At 39.2% G+C, this 20,985-nt stretch overlaps 1 protein-coding gene across 2 annotated transcripts in view; it reads left to right on the forward strand.

Moving 5' to 3' along the window:
* ADD3 (adducin 3 (gamma)) overlaps positions 1 to 20,985 on the forward strand; it is a 28,372-nt gene that overhangs the window by 4,622 nt on the left and 2,765 nt on the right. Inside the window, exons 2-13 of one of the 2 annotated variants that reach the window (XM_009572842.1) lie at positions 8,922 to 9,060; positions 10,571 to 10,722; positions 10,846 to 10,926; positions 12,020 to 12,169; positions 13,060 to 13,203; positions 13,292 to 13,390; positions 14,435 to 14,617; positions 15,426 to 15,683; positions 16,796 to 16,915; positions 18,218 to 18,307; positions 19,508 to 19,631; positions 20,566 to 20,661. In XM_009572842.1, the coding sequence (XP_009571137.1) occupies positions 8,922 to 9,060; positions 10,571 to 10,722; positions 10,846 to 10,926; positions 12,020 to 12,169; positions 13,060 to 13,203; positions 13,292 to 13,390; positions 14,435 to 14,617; positions 15,426 to 15,683; positions 16,796 to 16,915; positions 18,218 to 18,307; positions 19,508 to 19,631; positions 20,566 to 20,661 (1,636 nt within the window). The remainder of the gene's footprint in view (positions 1 to 8,921; positions 9,061 to 10,570; positions 10,723 to 10,845; positions 10,927 to 12,019; positions 12,170 to 13,059; positions 13,204 to 13,291; positions 13,391 to 14,434; positions 14,618 to 15,425; positions 15,684 to 16,795; positions 16,916 to 18,217; positions 18,308 to 19,507; positions 19,632 to 20,565; positions 20,662 to 20,985) is intronic. The other variant, XM_009572843.1, reaches the window with a different exon arrangement.

Here is a 20,985-nt window from a genome sequence, read left to right on the forward strand (position 1 = left end):
GCTTCTTTCCGGTGCCCCTCTTCCCTCCTGCCTCATACATGCACACGCACCCCTGCCTCCCACGCCGGCTGGTCTTGCCCAGAGAAGTGGGGAGATAAATCCTGCTTAACAACTCCTCTATTCAGAGGTCTGCCACAGGATTCAGGCAGATTTTTCTCCTCAAAAACAAGCAAACCCACCCACACTTGAAGTTTTTTTTTCTGGCTATGTTATTTTCAATCCATCAGGACAGAGATGAAGGATGGTTTGATTTATTTTTTTCCCCAGCTTTTGCAGTTGTCTAGCTTACTTTATTTTGTATCGAGTGAACATCCAGTGTTTTCGCAACACCGCTCCTATTTGGGACAGTTTATTTTCTTAAAATATCAAAGTCCTTTTGGTTCCTTACATGTTTCAGCTTCCACTGCTCTTTCCCCACAAGTTCAAAAGCCTTTCAGATCCTTCAGGAGCATCACCCCTTGGCTGGGAAGGGCTCACAACCTTATACATCCCCTGGGAACCTCCTTGATGGTCAGGCCTCTCGCATTGCAGCTCCCTCCTCCGGCTTCGGTCTTCTCTGACATCTTCCTGACTTCCTGCTGCGGAATCGTGACCCTCCTCTCATCGCAATAGCTTATTTAATCGCATGCTTTCATCATATGACCTGTGCAGCATTTCGTTCGCTGGAGGAGATGAGCTCAACTTGGCACATAATTTAAGACAGGCCACAAAATGTCGCTTAAAGATCCCCTCTGAGCCGTGACAATATCCCACTGAGCCCAGGGCAGACCAGGGGGCCGGGCAAGTTCAGCATTTTAAGTGAGGGGGAATTTGTGCTCGGGGTAATGCTGTCTTAAATCAAGGCCATCCACTAGATCTCTATAAGAAACCAAGAAATCCCATTGCCTAACTTCCATTTCTAAAGCTGCGATGGTACAGGGTCAATTCATACCCATATCCTGCACCGCAAATGGAATTGTGAGTTTTTCCCTGCTTCCTTACGTTAAAAATGAGTTACCTTTCACCCCTCTCTTATTTCCATATTGCTGCTTTCCATTTAGTCTGAACTGTGGTTTTCATTAGATATATATGCCAACAGTTTCCTCGAATTTTTTTTTCCCATCCATATTTCTAATCTTCCTGCGGGTTGTTAACTGCTTGGGTTTGAGTTTTTGTTGTCTTGGGGGGTGTCTGCAGATCCTGTTGTACTTTTGGCACCATATTCTTTAGATTATTCAAATCATTAAACAATCAGATCCATCCTCCTTTGCCTGATGACTTTCCTATGGTCCTATATGTATTTGAAGTTATTAATTGTAAATAACACTCCTATCTGAATTAATTCCTTAGGTAAGTAATAAGGAGATACAAAATAAAATGCATTGTAACAAATCCACCTTTTTTCTTTCATTCACTAGTCTTGTAAATTCTCTCCAATAAAAGCATCAAATTGCTCTGGTGAGAGCAGGAAGAGGGGTTTCCATTGCAGTACAAGTAATGAATAACAATTAAAAGGACTTACTTAGGTGTATTCATTTTTAAGTCTTTTTTTCTTTCTTTTTTTTTTTTTTTTTTTGGCTGTTAAATAACCTTCTGGTTTAGTACACGCTTTTAACAGTGCCTGGAAAATCCTGGAAAGTCATGACTGATGACTTTCCTTCCTGGCTGCATCCAGAATGCCCTGCGAGAGCTCTGCCGTCATCTGTCCTAGTGCATCGCCAGCACGTGTCCTCCCACCCTCCCTACTCCTGCACTTACTGAAAAAACAGCTAATTATGCTTGTAAATGTGTAAGATCCCTGACAAACTGAAATTTGGTTTCTTCTAGCACTTTAAATTTCAGCGGTTATGTTCCATCTAGCAAGTTGCATAGCGTGGCTTTACTCCATTAGAAAACACGAGAAGGGACCCAGACCCCCATTCATGGCAGCAGTTGTGTGAGTGTGGGGATTGCTGGCGCTGGGACTTTGGGAGCTGTGTGTGCTGAAGATGGGCTTTGCAAAAGAGTTCAGTGCTTCAGGTTTTACTTTAATCATAGGGTATCTCTAGGCTGCTTATCACGGGAGTAAACATGCTGCTTTGGAGGGAAGCTAGTGTGTACCAGGTTAGAGGAGCGGGAAAATCCGGCACGGGCTGAGGTCTATATGGGACCAGCTTGCTGTCAATCCAGTCACGGAATCCAGCCCAGATACCCACACACCTCACTGTGAAGAGATTATTGTATCTTTACCTAATTCTGCATATTTAATACTGAGCCTGTTTCTTTCTGTCTTAACACAGAAGCCCCATTTTTTTCTTTCATGGTGTTGAACGCTTTTTGTGACTCTTATCTTCTCTCCGCCAGCTTTAACTCACTGGCGGTTTTTTTGTGGCCAACTCCACCCTTTTCCACTTAGGGCACCGGTTGTTTGTATCTAAACTCCAGTCTTGAAACAGCCTGTTACAAAGCCGTATCGGCTGTTTCGGTGAAGGTCTTCCTCTCCGCGGGCACCTGCGTTTACAGCACAGGAGTTAATTTTAACTTCTCTTCGCTCTCAAGAACAAAATACCAGTTAAGTTTTGAAAGTTTAAGTTTTTCTTCAGTGGTGGTGATTTGGCTTAGAGACTCTTTGTGGGTGCATTTATACGTAGATAAGTTGAATTAGACCCTTTTTAAAAATGGATTTAAGATACATAAACTCTGATCAAAAATGGGCAAAAGTGAAAATGGGTAAAAGGGTTTCTTGTATTATTCTGCAGCTTTTAGGCTAACAGCAGCACTAGTATTAAATGTAGGGACATCGCATATCTTTTCTAGCTACTTTCCTGTAGACTGACATATCAAACTGGTTGGACCTTAGCGTAATTAGTCCTGATGTGAGCACATGCTTTCTCCTCTTAAAGATTTGCAATGGTGTGGAGTATTTGCAGATGGGCCTGTATGCTGTTGTTTTCTCTATTTACAGGGAAATTTTTTTCCTTATTATTTTATTTCTACTCCTTTTGAGTGGATAAGGACTACATGGCGAAATCAATGGTCAACAAACAAGAAACAGCATAGAAAGATAGTCAAAATACTTATGAGCCTGCATACTACTTACCATCCTCGGGGAGCTGCCTACCATGATGAGGAGATTAATACTAAAATTTTCTAGCAGCATTATTTTTCTGTGCTATATATAGATCTGTATACATGTAAAATAGGTTATTCTAGCAAGTTGGTTATTCTAGTTTTTCTGCTTATGTTGACTGAAAAATACCAGTTGTCAACTGGTACATGCAAATGTTGCTTTGACTCTTAAAAGCCACAATTTAAACTCTCAGCTCACACTTAGACTGTCCTTCTGAAAGAAAATGGGAGTAAATGAGTCAGAACTGAGGCTTGTAACTTCACTCTCAAGTTTCAGAGAGCCCTTGCAGGTCTAAGTTGAAAGACTTTTGCATCTAAGCTGCTTGAGTTTATGATGTGTATATGGATGATGATTGCAAATATTTCTGGAGAAGTAATTTTATGATGCTAGAAAGACATTGACCTAATCATGCAATTAATGACTCTATCAAGAAAAGCTGTATCTGTTCTGCAGGCTGCAGTACCATGTAAGGCTGTCTAAGCTGGTGTAAAAGAGCTGGCTAGAGTTTTAGAAACAGTTAAAAAGTGTAGAAACAGTGGAGTTCCAGAAACAGTTTTAGGCTGAGCTGCCCTGTATGTTTTACTGGTGAGTTGTGGGGAAATTCGTGTCTCAGTGCAAGGTAGTGGAGTGGCATTCAGAAGGTGGGTGAGATGGAAGCAGAGCAGCCGGGCACTGCCAGCTCAGGGCAGTCAGGTCAGCGGCCGGCTTGGCTGTGCAGGGCATGCTTTGGTTCATGGTGTAAGTGCAAAACTATGTTTTCCTCTAGTGTAACTTGGTGTAGTTCAGCCCGCTGCAGTTTTGAAGAGAACAACCTCAGCTGGCGGTAGTGGAAGGGGAGTTTGCAGCCTGGTGTGTACTGAGGTCAGGCTATTTGCTTAGGTGGCTGGCTGCTGCCAGGTGAATAAAATCTCTACTCAGCATCATCCTAGTAGTGCATCTTGACTGAAATGTTGCTTTGCCTTCTTTCCAGTAGCTGTCATAGGCCCAGTTTTCAATACCATGGGCTGTTTTCTATGCAGACTTTCAGCAGCATGCTTGAAGTGCTGTGCCAGCACAAACAAGGGGGGACACAGTGGGCAGGTGAGCTCACTGAAGACAGAAGGATGCTTGTGCAAACAGGAAACTATTCACAGCAACGGCGGGGTGGGTTATCCAGGTGGCAGCCTTGCTGTGGCACTGGTGCAGGCACAGGCAGGTTGACCGAGTCCAGAAGTGGTGCAGCTGTGTTGAGGGAGCAACTGTATTGACGGGCAGCATGGGCAGCCACAAAGTGCTGTGCTTCTCGCTTTGGGACTCAATACCCCACTGTGAAAAATCACTGCTCTTATTGTATCATCTTATGTCTAAAGTTTTAGTGTTTTAAAACAAACAAACCAAAAAATCCACATGTGCCCAAAGAGCTTTTTAAATCCCAAAGCGGAAACTGTCTTTATTGAGCGACGCTGAGCATACAGTTGAATAACATAATTTTTCATTCATCTGCCAGTACAGTTTTTCCTTGGTCAGCATTTTCTTGTCAAATACTACATCTGAAATTACTAGTGACCCTTCTGCTTCAAAAATATCTGCTTTGTGCCGGAGCAGTGTGTTTGTCATCTTTTTGAATACATCTCTCTCAAGCATGACTTTTACTTGGTCACTTGTGGGCAGTTGCAGTGTAATGCCATATATATGTTGTGAATGAAAGCAAAACCAAACCAGGTTTTGCCAGGCTACAGTTAGGTTTTCAGAAGCAGATCCCAAAATCGGAACCTGCACGGTGATGGTTTTACAGAAATAAGTGCTGTACAATGAAAGCTCTGATAAATATAATTCATTTAATGGATAATATTTAAGGTAAATTGTTGTCCACAAGAAGGTGATGTCCTTCATATGAACACATCGGGAATTATCAGAAACAGAGGAAGGTTGCGTTAGCACATGTGGGATGGTTATCTAAGGACATACAGATCCAAGTTTTAAAGGTCTGTAGCAGTGAACGAAAGGTATTGAAATATTCATAAATATGCATGGAGGAATGTGCGTGAGTCATGTGCGTGACACACTGAGGGCTGCAATCTGCTGGAAAACATTGTTGAGCATTAGCATGTGGATAAATTGCGTACTTTATTTTATGCACTTCATCCATACCCTCACCTCTGTTTTACAGCTCATCCCAAACCCCCGTCTTTGCTACTTGCCCTGGCTCTTACCTATCTTCTGTTATTTCTGAAATTATTGTTAAAGAAAGCTGCTTCTTCGGTTTAACAAAACTGTTGATACAACACTAAATCTTCATTTGTCATAGTCTCAGCAAGTGTGTAATATACTACTCTTAGCATCAGAGAGCAAAACTAAGCTCAGAAGAATGAAAATAGCATGATCAGAAAGCAGAAGAATTAAAAATACAATAAGAAATAAACCAAAAAATCTTTCTGTCAAAAATTGGCCAAAATACATTACACTACCTTTTTTCTGCTATAGAAGTAACATTACTCGTACAAGTTTAAAAAAAAAAAAAGTCTGAATATGACTAATAAGAATTTACTGTGAATGTTTTTGCAGATCCTTTTTATAGTCCTTGTTGAATTGAAGTGAGTGATTTAATATAATACAGATAACTGTTTTTCTCCATCTCCTCCCAAGCAAATACTTCCATAAATTTCGTGAATTCTGTCTTCCACATGGCCCCCAGGAGACTACAAATGTGCAGTTTCCTCATACACAGATTGTAAACAAAAGTGAAAGAGCATTTCAGCCTTGCAGAGTGTGAAATGGCAGAGCTTTCTTGCAGGGGGCCTCTTTCAGGAATATTTGAGAAGTAATTGAATATCTTGGAATAATTTGAAAATAAGTGTTAGTATAGCTTGTTGATGAAATACATTGGCCAGTCATTGTCTCTGCAATCTTAATAGATCACAGTAACAGAAAGAGAAAGTGCCATAAAACTGTAGCCACATGGTGAACCGTTAGCAGAAAAGCAAGATGGCACTGGGATGGCTGGTGCTTGAAAGTCTGTTTTATGTGTTTTGGCGATTTTTAGCAAGGGGAAAAAGCCTTCTGTAATGTGAGGGGTATGATGTGCAAAGGGCCAAGGAAGTATCTCTGTTGTTATTTTATACTTTATATGCTTTCAAGCAGGTTGGTAGAACATAGAGATTGGACCTTGACTCCTTTTTCTATGCACTGTGAGCTGTTTGACCACCAAAATGTGCTGAAAATTTTATGTGAAAAATCCTTGTGTCTTCTACAGGGGATTGTATAAATCACATGCGTCTGAATTTCATTCCAAACCACTTTGGTTGTAGTGAGAGATGCTCAGATTCAGGTACTAACCAGCCTCAAGGATTTAAACTGGGTGATGCTGAATCATGTTTCCTGTTTTTTCAGATTGTGATTTTCTGTGTATCTCCCTTGTTACCCTGAGGTACGGCTGCATATGTTAAAACACTCAGTGCTGCACTTGAATTTTCACTGAGAGTTGTGCTTTGAGCATGTAAGAAGCTACCTGCTTCCCAGTGCTCTGCAAATGGGGCTCTGGGCCTCTCAAAATGAATGTCCCAAATTGGTGGAAGCATCTGATCTCGACCTCCTCACTGCCATTCTGTGGAAATGGCCTTGCTCCACCTTAAAGGCATGTTCCAGGGATTAGTAAGTTAATGCTTGTGAAGCACTTGGATTTACAGTAATTATCTGCCCAGAGAAAATCTTGTCAGATAAATAATAATTGTCATCTCAACAGAGTATGGGTAGCATGCAAAAAAGGCTCATGCTGAGCCATGAGAAGAGGAAAAAATACTGAATTTCTTTTCTAGTGAGAACTAGCCATTGCGTGCCAAATGAGGCATGGGGACGACTGTGGTACGCTTAAAGATTATTATCTGTGTGCAAGAGGGGCAAAGAAACATCCTCTGTATGTCTCACTTCCAGCAGTCTGGGCTTGCAGCCACATTTGGGTTCCATGCTGGGGATGGTGCTCGTTGTTTTGTCAGCAAGGGTGGCACCCACATTGCCATTGGAACATGGAGTCGTGATGATGATGGCCATCCTCGGAGCTGAATCAGATTGAAGGGAGTGGGTTTCACAGTCATCCGCTAATAGGTGAAAGATGAAAGTCAGGAGGTTTTCTCCAACCACTTGCTGTTTTCCACAAATCCTTGTTTGCCTTTCTGGCAATTACCTCCCCATAACCACCTCCCATCAGTTTCCCTTACGGGCTCCCGGTGCTGATCCACCTCCCATACCTCCACTTCTTTTCTCCCAGTCCCAGTTAGGTTCCTTTTCTTACTCGATTCCCTGTTTCTTCTTTCCTTTTCCCCATCTGCTCCCTTCCTCTGCTGCATAGATCTTGCCTGCCGCAGCCACTAAAGAGAAAAATCTGACTTTGCCTGTGTATCTTCAGGCTAACAAGAGGTTGTTGAGCTCTTTGGGGGATGCTGCATGCGTAGTCTGGTCTGCACAGAGATATCCATGTAACAGATCGCTGCACAGTCAGTCCATGTGAATTTTTAGAGGCTTTACTTGTGGAAATCTGGCGAGTCTCAGATACACACGATCCTGACAAAATTACTCTAAGGAAGAGCACAGGTGTCTGAAAACTTGGAAATTAAAGTGTAGTTACGGATGCTCAGCTGTCCAACTGAGAGGCTGTATCAAGTAGAGTCTTGAGGATGTTTTTGAGGGGTCTGGTAGCACTCTCTCTTTTAGAGTCAAAACTGTTGATGAACAGACTATGTCATGAGATTGGTGGATTTTACCCAACAAAGTGGATGTTTTGGAGGACTGAATTAAAATTCAGTGAAGAAATTATGTTTGCCATACAGAACTAGTTTCTTTTTTAATTGAGAGCAAGTACTTTGCTAAGGAAGGCAAACTGAAAGGAGCAATTACATACTGGGAATAGCCTGGAGTTATAATAGGAGTCAGCTGCATGGTAAAGGCACCAAATGTCTTTCTGGAATGAACCAGCAAGAGCGTTCGCAATACACCTCAACTCGTGTTGTATGCAGCTTTGTGTACTGCTCATTCAGACAAAAGCTGGAAGGTGCTGCCAAGAAATAATGAGAGGGTTAGAAAATAAAACCTCTAAGGAAAGTTTGAAGGAACAGAATTTACTTAGGCTAGAAATGTCAAGACTGAAGTAGTCCTAGGACAGGCGTTTGTTGTGGATAGTGGTTAATCTGCCTGTCATCTAGAAGGAACAGGCTTTGTCCACAGTTCATAGTATATTAAATTTGATACTGTTAAAACCTTTTTCGTGAGTTTATCTCTTGGGGTTGCGGACATTTTATACAGGAAAAGAGAGAAGAGTTTCTTGCTTTGGGAGAAGGAAAGAAATAGAGAGGACATAACATCCCAGTATTCCTTCTAGGTTTTGCATGCCTGTGATACTACTTGAGCATGGATGAGCTCCAGTTTTCCAGTTCTTTATAACTTTATCAATTTGGATGGTTTTTCAGAGGGATTACAAAATTTAAAAATATCCAGCACTAAAAGCAACACATCCTGATGGAATTTCAAGTACCTCTTCCAAAATATGGAGAGCTATTTAATTATTGATACAAGTGTTTTTTGGTTATCATTTACAAAAATATATTTTATCTTGTCTTGTTCTGGGAAATAGTTAACCCTCTCTGACCAAAATCCTTCCTCCTGCCTCCCAAATTGCCAATACTTAGCATACAAAGTTTAGGTCAGATGGTTAAAGTTTGGCAAAGTTATAAGCAGCTAAAAACGAGGTCTAAGGTGAAGTGTCATGTAACATTAATAACAGGCAATACTACCAGCCCCACCTATAATAATCTTATTTCTATCCAAGCCAGGTTTCCTTGATGATTCTCAAATATTTCTACAGGCTTTTAGAGAAGATCTGGAATGCCTTATTCAAGAACAGATGAAGAAGGGCAATAACCCCACCGGACTGCTTGCGTTACAGCAGATTGCTGAATACATTACAGCAAGCTCTTTTGCAGGTTTTTCCTCATCTTCATTCAGTAAGTGAATTATGCATATAATTGCACTTTTTCTCTTCCTTTTTTTATTATCACCAGGGCTTAGCAATGCTGGGATCTCCTTCTTTGAATAAAATTTCTGTCAGAGCTTGCTTCAGCTGTGAAGTAGTACAGATGGTGGCCTTAACTTTCCTTTTTAGGCTTCTTTCTCTCAAATTCTTTGATTTGTATGATGATATCCAAAATGTTTGGAGTCCTCACACTCAGTTATTCTAGAATTTGCTAATAAAAATTTAACTGACATAGGGAACAAAATGCTGCACCCCATTACTGTTAGCATTTTAACACGAGCATAAACTGAGACGTGAAATACATAACAATTTAAATTGTTTATTTTTCTATTCTTGCATATAAATTATTGTTAAAAAAAAAAAGGGGGGGTGGGAATAGCCTGGCAAACTGAATTGTTACACAAACAGTGTAACTCCCACAGTTAAAAACAGCTTGTAGTATGCACTCTAGTTATAAAGATGTCGCTAGGATCTCCCAAGCTCTTCTTTCCAAGTCGTGAAGCACTGAAACGTTAAAGTCGATGTAAGTTCTGTGGGTGGACATCATATGGGAGCTTACAAGCCTGAAGTACAGTGGCAGCTGTCAGCATTCAGCATCTTTTGAGAATTGTTCCCAAAATGGCTCTTCAGAGTTCATTTAACAAAACAAGTGGAAGAGAACAACAGAGAGCCCAAATAATCTTATCTCTGCATCTCTGGCTGGTTAGTGAGACTGCAGGTCCAACTACTGTCTCTGCTGCGTTTGCCCAGGGACTTGGACAGAATGACTAATCTCAAAATGCATACTCTTTTTGTTGAAAAGCAGAATGACTTTTACCTCTTCTGGTCTTAACTTTCCCTGTAAGCAAAGGCTGTAGCTCTCAAAGGGATATCATGCATTCATGAAGGGGAGAAGTGTATGTTTGTGTAGTCACAAGTCAAAGAGATAAATTGAGCTTTGTGCTTTCTCTGTTAAGAGGTGATCTCTTCTGTCTAGCAATTTGAGAACTCTTGCACTAATCCTAGTTTCTTCATTAGGACTAAATTAAAGTGCTCAGACTGAGACATTTCTTCAGATTAGTTATATTGGTGTCAGAAATCCAGCAGGGAAGTGTTCTCCTGTAATTTTCAAAGTAACATGTAAAAATACTTCATTAGTGGCAAATGTCTTAAAGCATAGTTCAAGTCCTATATAGGAACTTGAATCAGGAGAGAGCTCAAAATCCGAGTGGTACTTCAAAGGAGGCCTGTATTTCACCTCTCTTGTGTTTGAAAAAGAGATGAAGACCTAAATTCTGGGTATGGTTCCTACTATCTTAAAGTAACAGAGGTTTCAGTAAAGACCTTAGAAATCCCAGCAGTGCAGTTCTAGTCTAACAATTGCTGGTACTGCTATGCTAACAATTTAAAAACACTGCTTCTGGAAGATCGTAAGATCATGGCATAGCTAGAAGTTATTTCATTGTCCAACTGGCCATCACCTTTTTTTATCTGTTTTTCAGGCCATGGAATGATTACACCCATCAATGATCTACCTGGGTTAGATACCTCCTCGTTTGTTAAGGGAGAAAAACTTACTCGTTGCAAGTTAGCCAGTTTATATAGATTGGCTGACTTGTTTGGGTGGGCACATTTGCCAAATGCGTATATCACAGTAAGTATTTTAGAGAACAAAAATTTTTATTTGGAATCTTACCTATTCATTCAAACTAATTTTCCCCCTGAATAATATAAATTCAAAAATAGATCAGTAATCCATTTTCTTCCTCCTTTGCAGGTAAGAGTAAGCAAAGAACATGACCATATTCTAATCATTCCAAGAGGTCTATCCTTTTCTGAAGCTTCAGCTTCTAATTTGGTACGTCATTCACCTGCTGTAATAACCAGCAAGGCTCAACCCTTTTCTAAAACTGTTTTCTAAAAGACTTTTGTGGCTGCTAAAATGGACTTCTAAACTATAATCATGCCGTTATTTGTTTTTTAATGTTTACCCACCAGATGAAAAGCTGATTAACTATTTAGATACTAGCATCCTTTGTCCTCAGCATTTTTTTTTGGGTTTAGCTTTGCTTTCTGTTGCTTTGTCTTCAGCTTCAATGTGGAGCAGCAAAGTTTTGTTTTCCTGTCTGATGAAGCTCATCAAATAGCCACAGTGTAACAGCAACCTTTTATAACGTGACAATATGGTAATACATACGAAATGACTCTGTAGGAGTAGTGTTAGTAGAATCAGCTCTTATTTTTATAAGTGGGGAAATAAAGTTGAATAATCTTCCCCAGGCCCAACAGAGGAGCTGGGTGAAGTTACAGATTGGCATTTAGGCAATGGTAGCTGCTAAATCACGCATCTTTTGGTGCAGAACCTACCATATGTTCTTCATGTCAGTATGTATCTGTAAAGAAACTACTTCCAGTTGGAAGGGGTAGCAGATTGAGATTGATAGCATTACACCAGCAAACACAGAACCAAAATACAAACATGAGAACAAGACCTGATATGATCCTGCTATTGTTTTGTGTTGATTCTGGAATTATTATTTTAATGTTCCCATGAAACTGAAAATTCCCTAAGCATTTAATTTTCTTACTTGAAATTTCTCAGAGACTGAATTTTCTTCATATTTAAAATGTAGTAAATGTTAACGAAATTAATTTTTGAAAGTCAGAAACAAGGAAAGGTCAGCTAGACCAAAGAGGAGTATATGTTGTATCAGGGTCTTATCTTTACTTCTTCCATGGCTGGACTTCCAAGAACTATCAAGGGCTTGGGCAGCAGGATGGTTTATCAAAACACAGATTCATGGCTGTTCTCCTACTTTTTTTCATGCTGTGAGCCCTCTAAATGTGTGTGGGGAAATTTGGTACCAAGTAAGAAAGGGGGAGGGTAGTTTGTAGATAATGGCAGTTGTCGCAACTTTTTTGAATATTGTTCCTTTGTTTGACTTTTCCAGGTTAAAGTAAACATCCTAGGTGATGTAGTTGACCAGGGAAGTACAACTCTAAGTATTGACAACGCAGGATTCAGTCCACATGTGGCCATCTACTCCACACGCCCTGATGTCAGATGTGTAATACACATACATACCCCTGCAACAGCAGCTGTAAGTCTTCCTTCTAGCATAAGAGTAAAAGAAAACGGTTTACTTTATGAACTTAGAGCACATTTCTGAATCTGAATCACTGCTCATGGCAGTTTTATTTTGTTTTTAACATTGACTCTACACTGGTAAAGAAAGGTGTGAGCTTATCAAATAAGCAGAGAAAGAGGGCTGGGCCACTGCAGTGAATAAATTGATGCTCAGATAAAATTGTACTTAGGTCGAGGAGGCTGTAAAGTATATAGTTTACACAGGCTTCATTTGTAGCATCTTAGGCCATATAATGTGCTGTATACATCACCATTTGCATTACGCAACTCCACTTTTAAGTGGCTTAATTAGTAGTTATGTTCAGTTTGGATTTACCTCACTATTAAAAAGTCATAGTTAACATATAAGTTAAAAATGGTCTGTGTAACAATGATAAAAATGTAAGGAGACTGGAAAGAATTGGTTTGAGATAAACAGATAAATTCATATTGTTTTATATATGAATGCATATATATGCATTCCTTGACTACAGACAAAAAAAAGGAACGGATAACTTCTTTTCTACTAACTTTTTGAAGTTACAAGCGTGGGAAAGAAGGAAAAACCATTAAATAGGCTTATGCTGAGAATTAAACATGGATAAAATTCACAAAAATTAACTTGGGATAATTTCTTTTCCTATAATGAATCTGTCCCTAGGTAGGGTAGCAGCAGCTCTGTAACCCTATTGCAAATTAGACTAGTCGGGGGAAAGGTATTGTTCCTAAGCTTTCACTATGGAGAGTTTGTCTCTCTTCTAGCAAAGATACAAAGTACATCCTGCTAAGGCATGAGTGGTTGAGATGTGGGTTTTAAGAGTTTCATTTTTTCCTAATTATCAATACTTCATTTTCTTCATACAGGTTTCATCTATGAAGTGTGGCATCCTTCCCATATCACAAGAGGCTCTGATTCTGGGAGATGTTGCTTATTACAACTACCAGGGATCTCTTGATGAACAGGAAGAGAGAATTCAGCTTCAGAAAGTTCTTGGACCCAGTTGCAAGGTATTCAACCTCATTCACGCTCTTCATAAACAATTTTCAAGTACTGCGCCAGTTTCTACCATTTAACATTAGTGTCTTCATTTACTAGGTATTAGTCTTGAGAAACCATGGTGTGGTAGCGCTAGGAGAGACACTGGAAGAAGCATTCCACTATATTTTCAATGTGCAACTGGCCTGTGAAACACAGGTGAGAGAGAATTTATCTGTATTTAATTTCAAACATTTACGCTGCTGAGTTATAGATTACATCCCAGATGGGAAAATCTCTAATATTACAAAATATTTGGGGTTGTGGAATCCAGTAATCATATGCCAGGTCAAAGTCAGAGAAATTGGAATAATCAGGAAACACAGGAAGGAACAGCACAAATACTGTATCACTCTTCCTAGAATGAGTATTGGTGGTGTTACACTCTGAAGGGTACAGGTTTTGTACTATGCTGTGGAGAGTGAGCTTCATGCAGGGGATCTGTCAGATAATAGATTCGGTGGTACTCTCTGCATGTGGAAGTGTGACTTAAGATCTTTCAACATCCAGCTCGTTTATCAAAGCTGAATGTTGTGACAAGGAAAGGAACTTCTCCCTATGATCACAAAGATTTGTAAAACCAAATAAACAAAAGGTCTTTGAAGCAATGGTAGTGTGTAGCATATTTAAAAATAACATGAGTCCCAAAATCAGTTGTTTCCGTTTTGTCTAACTTTAACTACATAGTTAGGTATCTAGGTATTATCTATAACTGTGGAGAGAGACCACTGAAAGTGTCCTCACCTTCCATAACTCTTAAGCCCATCCCCAGAAACTTCCTCACTTTGCTTTTACTTGTTCTTCAGTGATCCCGAGTAGGCGTTTGGAGGTGCAAATGGCAGTCTCCCACTCCCTCCCTTTCCTCCCTTGTCCTGCCATTCATTTTGAGTTCGATCACTCATTTGTTTTGAAACGAATATAAAAATGAAAAATTTTTAGTCTTGTGATGCAGAAGGACCTTTTTAAGGTACTCTGAAAGCTAGTGTTTTGAGTGTGCTCCTTTTAAAGTGCAATTATTAGCAGATATTATCATCCTTTCCATAAGAATCACGTGCTATATATTTTAATACATTTTTGCACAACAGAAAACTAGCCTGAGAAATAACTGCAGCATGTGTTTAAGTATGTTTCTCCTGTGAATTCAGAAAAGCATAGAATACAGAAGCTTTTCCACAAATATAATACACTTACTGATGTCTCTAGGTTCATGCATTAGCTGGAGCAGGTGGGATAGACAATCTCCTACTACTGGATCTGCAGAAGTTCAAGCCTTCCACACACGCTGTGGCAGCAACTGGAGGAGGTGGAGTTAATATGGCTTCACAACAAAAATGGAAAGTTGGAGAGCAAGAATTTGAAGCGCTCATGCGCATGCTGGATAACCTGGTGAGAGCCCATTGATGGCATTGTCCATATAGTCTCTGTAAGATTTTGAGTGTAAGATTAGCTTCTGTAAACTATTTTTTTTCTGGTTTCTTTGTGAGATTGAAAATGAAGATGGAATAACTTTTATTGTCTACAAAATCTCCTCTGCTTGGTTTAGTTTTTATTATGTCATTGTATCTGACAGTAGTATTCTGTCTTGATAAGAATTTATAATGTTTTGAACTTAAATTTTGTCCAACCCGTCTCACAAACATATTTGCTTTTCATAGTAGCTTAATAGTAAAAATATATTTTAATCACCACCTAGTAAATAGACATAGCAGATTCCCTCTATATTTGTTATTAACTGTAATATTAGGAAATAAGATAATTTATTATTTGTTTGAAATGTCCATTTCACTGCAATATGAATTCTGGAACAGCCTTTAATACAAATAGAGTGAGGAATGGGGGAGTGTCATGAACTAGGATGTGCCGTTGTGCAAGACAAATCAGTGTGCTCATGAAAGCTACCTAGGTCATAACCTGAGCAGGGGTCATTTGGTGGTCACCTGTTCACGAAGGTGGGAGGAAGGTGAAGTGTGAGTGGGGTCCTGTCCAACTGCTACTATACTGTATTTTAAATGGGTCTCTTGAACGTTAATAATGTGAATGAATGATGGACAGCACCACTAGCCCGTTCTCTGAAGAGCTCAGTGGACCTGTTTAATGCATATAGGGCAGCACAAAACTTCTATGACTACTTTGGATACCTCTTTCTGATTTTTTTTTTTTAAACTTTTTTTTTCTTTTTTTTCCTCCTCCACAGGGATACAGAACTGGCTATGCCTATAGGCAACCATTAGTCAGAGAAAAACCCAGACATAAGAGTGACGTTGAGATTCCAGCCACTGTGACTGCCTTTTCCTTTGAAGATGATACAGTCCCGCTTTCCCCCCTGAAATTCCTGGCACAGAGGCAACAGAGAGAAAAGACAAGATGGCTGAACTCTCCAAATACATACTTGAAAGTTAATGTGCCTGAGGAGTCCTGGAATGGGGAAACCAGTCCCAGGACTAAGATCACGGTAGGCAGATATTTTAGGCAGTCACTTAGTTTTTGCACTACTTGAGAGAAAGTAAATCACACACAGTTTATATGGGGAAATCTTTAAGAGGTTTAGCAAATAAATTTATCAAGCAAATAAAAATAGGCTTTGGGGAGACTTAATGACATTAGTACTAAGGGCCCCCTCTGTTTGGGGAAGCGGGGTTTAACTATTTGGAAGAGTAACAGTTTATGATAAAATTTAACAATTATTTTCCTTTTGTTACTACCTATTCTAATTCCTGAAGTAGAAAACAGTTTTTCTACCACATCTTTTTGTGCTATTAATTACCCACCAATCATAATAAGGTTTTAAATCACCCATGGGTTGTTCTCCTCTCTACACAAGAGAGACACAAGCTCTAATTCATCTCTAACTGCCCCTTTCCTGTTTGTGAGCCTGCTGAAAACAGACTTCAGAGAGTCTGTTCATGCTACTACTTTTAATGATGATCAAGATTTTTCCTCCTCCTTCGACTCACCAAGATGCTTCCACTGTGTTTCCAGCTTGGAGAGAGGTGGCTGTCTTGTGACTGCGAAGGATGTTATTTGCTATCAGGCTGCTCCCAGTTGCATAGTACAACTGTAAAAGCATCAGCTCCTCCTGCTGGCAGGCTAGCGAGTTTCTAAACTCAAGCTTGGGAGAAACACCCTCAGCAACTGATTTAACACCCTGCTTTACAAAGGAAAAAAAACCACAGTCAAAATATGTGGTTAGCAGAGGTGGAAGTTGATTGCATGAACAAGGGCTCTGGAGCTGGTGGATCTATGTGCCAGTTACTAGGAAGCATGATCCTTTCTAAATACTTCATTAATACACAGTACTGCATTTTTCAGGGGTGTATTTCAGTGTTTACAAAAAGTCATGTCGATGATACATGTTCAAGGCAACTTAAATCCTCTTGGGCAAATACACAGACTTGTAAGGAGTTGGGATTATTTTGTGGGTGTCATGTGGAATTGAGAATAGTCAGAAAGTCCTTTCTTTGTATCTCTTCTTTAAGAGTAAGACAACACTGAGAATAGTTATTCCCCATCATGCTGGGGTTTTTAGCTTCTTTTTTTTGTTTGTTTGGGTTTTTTTTGTTTAAGTGGATGAAAGCTGATGACTCCTCCAAGACTAGTGGAGGGACACCAATCAAAATTGAAGATCCAAACCAATTTGTTCCTCTAAACACAAACCCAAGTGAAGTGTTGGAAAAGAGAAATAAGGTAAAAGAAGTGTAATGAAATGAACATTGTAACATTTCCAAATAAAGTTATGTATTCAAGTAATGATTCAACACAGCAGTAAAATAACATTTTCAAATGTTCTGATTTTACTAAGAACTTTCTTACGTTGTGTGTGATTTTTGGCACTAAAAAGCATGTATTTAAATGTATGATATACATGAAGTCTATAGATACATATGCAATATGTATATAAATTTTGAATGCAATACTTTGATGAAGGATGAGTATTAACTCTGGAAATGATAGATTGGAAATGGTAGTACCTGCTGTTTAGCATTATATTTAGTGGATAATTAGGTGTCAACATGAACCAAATTGCTGTGCGTCATCTACATCCTGATTAAATCTCAGACTGTAATCTCTGTTCTGTATTAATTCTCCTAGCACTTATTAAGCTGGAGTTTCCATGGTCCAGTCCACTTCCTAATGGCAGGAAAAAAAGAAAATGAGATTATTGTTGGACCTCTCTGTAAACACAAATATCTTACTGTTTTTCCCTTCCAGCACATAAGATGCTGACTGTCAGACTGACAAAATACTCCACCCTAGTCATAACTATATTAACAGATATTCAGGACACTTTCCATTTGCTTACTTTTCCATTTTTTTCTTTCTTGGAAAGCACCATATCAGTATCAGTATATGGGGACTGAACTGGAGTCAGAAGGAGCAACTCCCTTCCTTAGGACTGGAAAGGCACACTCTAATCATCTAGAGATTAATAATACAAGTCCCAGACAATGATTTTTAAATTCATGCATGTCACTGTCTCATTAGATAGTTTATTCCTATTTTTCTGCTATAGAATTTTTTTTATATGATCTGTATTTGTATTTATATCTGATCTGTCAATCTCTTAAGCACTGACAATGTGAAGCTAGGGCTATTGGTTTGGGGAAAATAGTGAGCTATTCAGAGAAAGAAAAACTTTACCAACCTTTGTGACGGCAGAGATCACTCCAGTAGCTTAACCTAGGTCATTTATGGGATGGACAGGACCTTATCCTATTCCTTGGAGCTTATTTCTAAATACTGGCTTGCATGAAGTGTGGGACCTGGGACTAGGGTGTACTAGGGTGTTCGGGTGTACTTGAAGGGCTAAAAAACATGCAGTGCATCCAGAGGTGGAAGGAGAGATCTTAATTTTTAGGTGCAGCAGCATACAGCTTGATCCTCCAGCCATTCACTGCTGCTTGTGTTACTGGCTTTGCAAAGCCGGTGGGCACAGGATTTGGTAAAGAGAAATATCTGTTTCTAACCCAGTTTATTTTTTCTGCATAGATAAGGGAGCAAAACCGATATGACCTAAAGACAGCCGGACCACAGTCTCAGCTGCTTGCTGGGATTGTTGTGGATAAAAAACCAAGTCCAGTGAGTAGGACATAATTAATTGATTTACAAATATTTGGGTTATTTGGCTGCCTGTCTTTCAAACATCAGCTTGGGCCATTTTCTTTCTAAATGCTTTGTTAGAACTGCTTATTTTAATGCCAAATTTTGGATGTGCGATACATTTTATACATGTTTCATTTCAGAGGTTTAAAATGTTAGTTTCAAATGGAGATATGAATAGTAAGTTTGCCTGCCATTAAAATTAATGAAGTAGGACCCCTGTTTAAGACCATTTAAGCTAGAGTGATGAACTTTGCAATGCATGGTGCCAAAAATAATCTTTTCATCAGTCTGTGGAACCGCTGCTAAAGGAACTGATTGAGGCCCAGAAATAACTGAGTTTAAAAGGTGGGATGGGACCGTGTAGAAGGCAGCTTTCGTTAGAAACAGGCTTCTTATTGGGAGGGAGGGAGGGAGGGTTTCCAGTTTCTTACCTGCCCACACTAATCTTTTCTTGAATAGAGTACACTTACTTCTAAACAGTACAGATATCCCTAATAAGGTTGTATAACAAACTGTGATGAATTGTCATTGGAAATCTATAGTTCTAAAAGTTTCCAACCATCCATGGGGTAGTACATCTATTTCCTCATTTTGGTTTCCGATATTCTTTGGAGTTAACACTGAGTTTGCTTATTTATTTCAGGCAAAAAGAATACTTTCCAGATGAGTTTTCTTGAGAAACATGAGAATAATTTTAATTTTGTCATTGTAAGATTCATCTCAGAAGAGCTCTTCCAGCTAGATTCCTAAACTGGAGCATGAGCACAGTTACTTTCCTACGAAAACGTTCCTAGAACTTGGGGCGTTTGCAGAAAATATGGGAAACCTTATTTTTGAAACCCTGTTGGTAAAAGACTTTCACTTCCCTGAAGTGTAAGCTGTTAAGGCAGGTATCTAGTCTGAAGCTGTCCCCCTTGATACAAAAAAAACCCCTCAAATAATGATTGCGCTGCTGCAAAAGGATGGTGATTTACATCTTAGTAGTCAGCGTTCATTACTATGTGAATGCCTATTAAATGGGGTAATTTTCATCTGGATGCGTCTGTGTTTTTCTTCTGTATTCCCTGCCAATCTGGTGTCACCAAACTTTGTGCAAAAAAGAGACATTAACCATGTACATCTTGCTTGCTTGCTTCTGTTTTTAACTGTTACATGTTGTGGTTTTCTCTTTTCCAGCCAATGCAATTTGAAGATGATGAGCATGCACCACCAGCACCACCCAACCCGTTCAGCCATCTTACAGAAAAGGAACTGGAAGAGTACAAGAAAACAATTGAGCGCAAGCAGCAAGGGTTGGAAGGTTAGTGGTGCGTTTTTAAATGTTGGGGTTTACATTTTAATAATGAGTTCATTTTTAGTTTGAAAATATCTACTGTAAAAACTGTACACGTGTTAATTATTAGCATATACTGTTGGCAACTACTTTAGAACTAATCATTCCTTGAGACGGTAGAATTTTTTGTTAATTTTTTTTTTTTTTTACTTTGGTTAGTGCTAAAATTAAAGCAATGAAAGGTTTGCACAGAAATGGGGTTGACAAAAACACACTTTAACATAATGACTTTTTTTGTCAGAATCATAGAATAACTTAGGTTTGAAGAGCCCGTGAAGGTCATCTTAGTTCAACCTCCTCAAAGTTGATATCAAAGTTAGATCAAGTTGCTCAGGTCTGTACCCAGCTGAGCAAAAGTTTGCTGAGATGTTTGGTCTTGGCTTCTTTAATTTTTCTTCTATTCTCCTAATGTGCAAGACTCGTCTACTTTCACTTTTTACATCTTCTTTCAATACTACTATTCCATAGGGAATTACTAATTCAAGATTGATTTTTTTTTTTTTTTTTTAACAATAACACTTACTATGCATTCTTCTTCACTAATATTGTGTAATAAAATAATTTTGCTATATATCACATTCAGGGCATAGTATAATAGCTTACTATAACAGCAAATTGTGTGACTTACGGCTAGATAAAACCATGGGGCAAGCTACTTGGAATGCAACCCTGCCACCCTTTTTAGTGCTTTCTATTAAAAGACTAATATATAATGATTGTTAGCAGATAAAACATGTAAATCCATAATTCTATACATTTTAAACTGTGTATTGTAACTTCTTGATGTTGTCAGCATGAGCAACGCAATGCTAGCAGAGCTGTAAATCTTGTAGCACTAGCACTGACATTCTTGCTTGATTTTTACTTTTGCATGGCTACTAATTCAAATCTTGTCCTGCAGATGCTGAACAGGAATTATTCTCAGATGACGGTTCATCTGTGTCACAAATTCAGTCACAAACTCAATCCCCGCAAAATGTCCCAGAAAAATTAGAAGGTATTCCATGCAATTTCTGTACAATGCCAGTGGCTCTGATAACCTGAGTCATCCACTCTGCTGCTGTGTTTTTACACTTGCCTGAAGTCAACTGAGCCAAAAAGAGCCCTTTTACCACATCTGGGTGGGATTCTGTCCAGACAACTGTTTTTCCCAATTTTTTCTTATACGTAATTCTCATAAAACAACGCAGGGCATACTGAAACTTAGATATTAATAAGGTGGAGGAAATAGATATTATATTTTTATTTTACTGAAAGTGTTAAGATTAGTTTTTTTGCCTAAGACTTTTCCAGCAGAGCCTAAGAAGGCATTTTGAAAGGC

This window comes from Fulmarus glacialis, unplaced genomic scaffold (genome assembly GCF_000690835.1).
Source record: "Fulmarus glacialis isolate BGI_N327 unplaced genomic scaffold, ASM69083v1 scaffold3202, whole genome shotgun sequence".
Taxonomy (NCBI): domain Eukaryota; kingdom Metazoa; phylum Chordata; class Aves; order Procellariiformes; family Procellariidae; genus Fulmarus; species Fulmarus glacialis.